At 37.0% G+C, this 3,331-nt stretch overlaps 1 protein-coding gene across 3 annotated transcripts in view; it reads left to right on the forward strand.

Annotated features, from left to right (window-relative positions):
* Window positions 1-2,939, forward strand: part of LOC144962942 (uncharacterized) — an 11,511-nt gene extending 8,572 nt beyond the window's left edge. For all 3 annotated transcript variants that reach the window (XM_078896371.1, XM_078896370.1, XM_078896369.1), the window contains exon 3: window positions 1,762-2,939. In XM_078896371.1, coding sequence (XP_078752497.1) covers window positions 1,762-2,119 — 358 coding nt within the window. In that variant the 3' untranslated portion in view covers window positions 2,120-2,939. The remainder of the gene's footprint in view (window positions 1-1,761) is intronic.
* The last annotated feature ends 392 nt before the right edge of the window (window positions 2,940-3,331 follow it).

The following is a 3,331-nucleotide window of genomic DNA, read 5'->3' on the forward strand; positions in this document are numbered from 1 at the left end:
TAATTTCTCACAAAAGCATTTTTAGCGGAAGCAATTTGAACATGTTCTCAGAGATATCGAGGAAATATGTGGTCTTGTGGTAGGACACTCGGTTTCGTATCAAAAGGTCCTGTGTTCGAGCCTCGCTCGGGCATAGTTGAGTTATTAGAAAAGGCTCTTTACTCACATTCTCTTATCGTACTCAGGCGTAAAGTGAGTAAACATCCATATATTATGTGTATAGGAATTTACCATTTATTCATTATGTTGTTCTAAAGAAAATACAAGATAAATTAACTTGAGCATTTATACGGCGCAATATCCACTAAATGTGCTCAACGTGCTTTACAAGGGTCCCTGGCCAACAACATGTAGGACGTAACATGACGCTTCTTAGGCGATATTACAACTTCTTCGAACAGGGACAATACTTTTAACGGACAAGTACTCATTTTACACCTGAGTACGGTGAGAGAATGTGAGTAAAGAGCCGTTTCCAAGAGCTCAACTTTGCGCTGAGCGAGGCTCGAACCCAGGACCTTCCAATCCGAAAGCGACTGTCATACCACAAGACCACATAGCCGAAATTAGAGAGAAATAGTTTTTTAAAAATCACCCCAAAAAGAGTAAACTTAAGCCGCATGTCCAATGGCTCTAAAATTTAGCTCAAAGAAGTATATATTTTATTATTCTCGAAGGAAACGGTCCAACGAATTAATGGGACATGAACTATTTCCAATTGTGTAACCGGAAGTCGTTTAAATTTGGCGCCGGTGAGCACGGGTTGTTTCGCGTTTAGTTGTCAGGTATAGGAAAATGTCCTACTTTTTTCGAAAGACTGTCGAATTTAGGTGCATTCGTTTATGATGTAGTGGACACGGGGCTGAACTTGCGGTTTTTATTAGTCCTACTAACTCGATATCTAGGGGTGTCATCTTGGGTGAGACTGAAAGGTTAAATCATTTTTGGGTCTTAGTTTTTTAAAACGAATTTCTAATGTTATCAATTTTTTTAACCTAATACAATGTTATAATACATTAACTGATGGTATTGTTCATAAACCAATGCTATCTAATTGGAGTGCTGATATTGCAAGTGCTTGAATTGTAAATTAAATAAAGAGTGGAGAGATAGATAGATAGATAGATAGATAGATAGATAGATAGATAGATAGTAGTAGTAGTAGTAGTAGTAGTAGTAGTAGTAGTAGTAGTAGTAGTAGTAATAGTAGTAGTATCGTTCGGCTACACTTCTATGTTCAAGGTAGCAATCCAGGTTCGGAAGTCATCATCACTTTTGTTGATGGTTTCAAATCCCCCTTCCAGTTTTGTCTCTGGGCAATCTAGTACGAGGTGGTTTGCATCTTGTGGTGCTTGGTTGCACTTTGGGCATGTTGGCTTGCCTTTTCCTGACCCACACTTCTACATGAAAGGAGATAGATAGATAGATAGATAGATAGATAGATAGATAGATAGATAGATAGATAGATAGATAGATAGATAGATAGATAGATAGATAGATAGACAGATAGATAGATAGACAGACAGAGAGTGAAAGAGATAGATAAAGTTAGAGAGAGAGAGAGAGAGAGAGAGAGAGAGAGAGAGAGAGAGAAAAGAGAGAGAGATAGAGAGAGAGAGAGAAGAGAGAGAGAGAGAGAGAAGAGAGAGAGAGAGGAGAGAGAGAGAGAGAGAGAGAGAGAGAGAGAGAGAGAGAGAGAGAGAGATTCATATTACGTGGAAAGTAAAAATCTAACATTTTCCTGTATTTTCAAATGAACAGGTACAATACAACGCCCACTTCAACAACAGCCTCTATCATGGAGAGCAGAAGTCCGAACTCTAAATCGTCCATTAATTCAATCAATGAAAATCCACCAACAACCATCTTTGGCCAATTCACGACACAAAACAAAAGACGGAAGACGGTACGTCGCGTTTTCACCAACACAAGGGAACGCTGGCGGCAACAAAACGTAAATAGTGCTTTCTCCGAATTACGCAATCTCGTCCCTACCCACCCGCCTGATCGGAAGTTAAGCAAAAACGAGATCCTTCGGCTTGCTATTCGTTATATTGGACTCTTACAAAATATAATCAACTTTCAGGATGGACAAGATAAAAATAGCTCAATAATATGAGCAAATGCATGATAATTCTATTTCATAACAACAAACAAAGTAAGTCTCTTAGAGTACTCTTGCAGCTACCCATGTCTTGTTAGATTTCTTTACAATTCAGTATCAGAATGACTTAAAATGAATTGTGCTATATCAATATCCCTACAACATGGTACAATTTCAAGGAAATTGCTCAATGGAATGAACATATTAGTATTAGAGATTCTATTTCGTAACAGAGCACTTGTCTCCAGCAGCTATCCACGAGCTATACTATTTTCTACTATCCCAGGATCTAATTGCTTGGAATGAATTGTGCTACGAGTATATCCTTGACAAGATGGTACAATTTCAAGGGAAATGATGAATGAAAGGAGCATGTGTACTAGAAATTTTATTTCGTACATGACAAGACACTTGTCTCCCGAAGCTATCCACGAGTTATACTATTTTCTGCTATCTCAGCATTTGGTTGGTTTGGAATGAATTGTATATATATATACTCGTGACAATGCGGTATTATTTCATGAAATAAGAGGGTCATTATTTAACAATTAATTATGGATGACTTTTCATTGATCGAATATCTATAAGAGTGCTTCGTGACACAGAATGCGTACAACAGCAAAAAGATAAGGAACATAGAGACAAATGATGTCCCCAATTTCTTGACATACCAGTACCTACGTGGCTTACTTGAAAATTTGAAACTGTTCTTTATCTTAGAATGAGGGACTGAATTTCTTTATAAGCAGACTTCTTGATATACGAGAAATATTTTCGAACGATAGCTAGTGTAAGTTACTTTTTTAATGTATAAATTTCTAAGTAGAAAGAAGAAGAAGAAGAAGAAGAAGAAGAAGAAGAAGAAGAAGAAGAAGAAGAAGAAGAAGAAGAAGAAGAAGAAGAAGAAGAAGAAGAAGAAGAAGAAGAAGAAGAAGAAGAAGAAGAAGAAGAAGAAGAATTATTAAATTGCAATAAAATAGTCATTTCCAGTTTGCAGTCTTACGCTTCCGTCTCCGCCTCCTTAAAAAAAAAGTTTAAAAATAAAACCGCATTCTAATTGACGGGGTTATTTTTATCATCTTCACTGATATTTGAACCCGAGATCTTTCGATTCATGAACTCTAAAGAATGACCTTCGTCACCAACAATAAGGGACTTCTGGCGGCGACAAAATGACAATAACCCTTTATTGATTTGCCAAACAATGAATACAATGAAAAGAAAACT

The sequence above is a fragment of the Berghia stephanieae genome, chromosome 1 (assembly GCF_034508935.2).
Source record: "Berghia stephanieae isolate SIO BIC M18660-M18661 chromosome 1, UCSD_Bste_1.3, whole genome shotgun sequence".
Classification (NCBI taxonomy): Eukaryota; Metazoa; Mollusca; class Gastropoda; order Nudibranchia; family Aeolidiidae; genus Berghia; species Berghia stephanieae.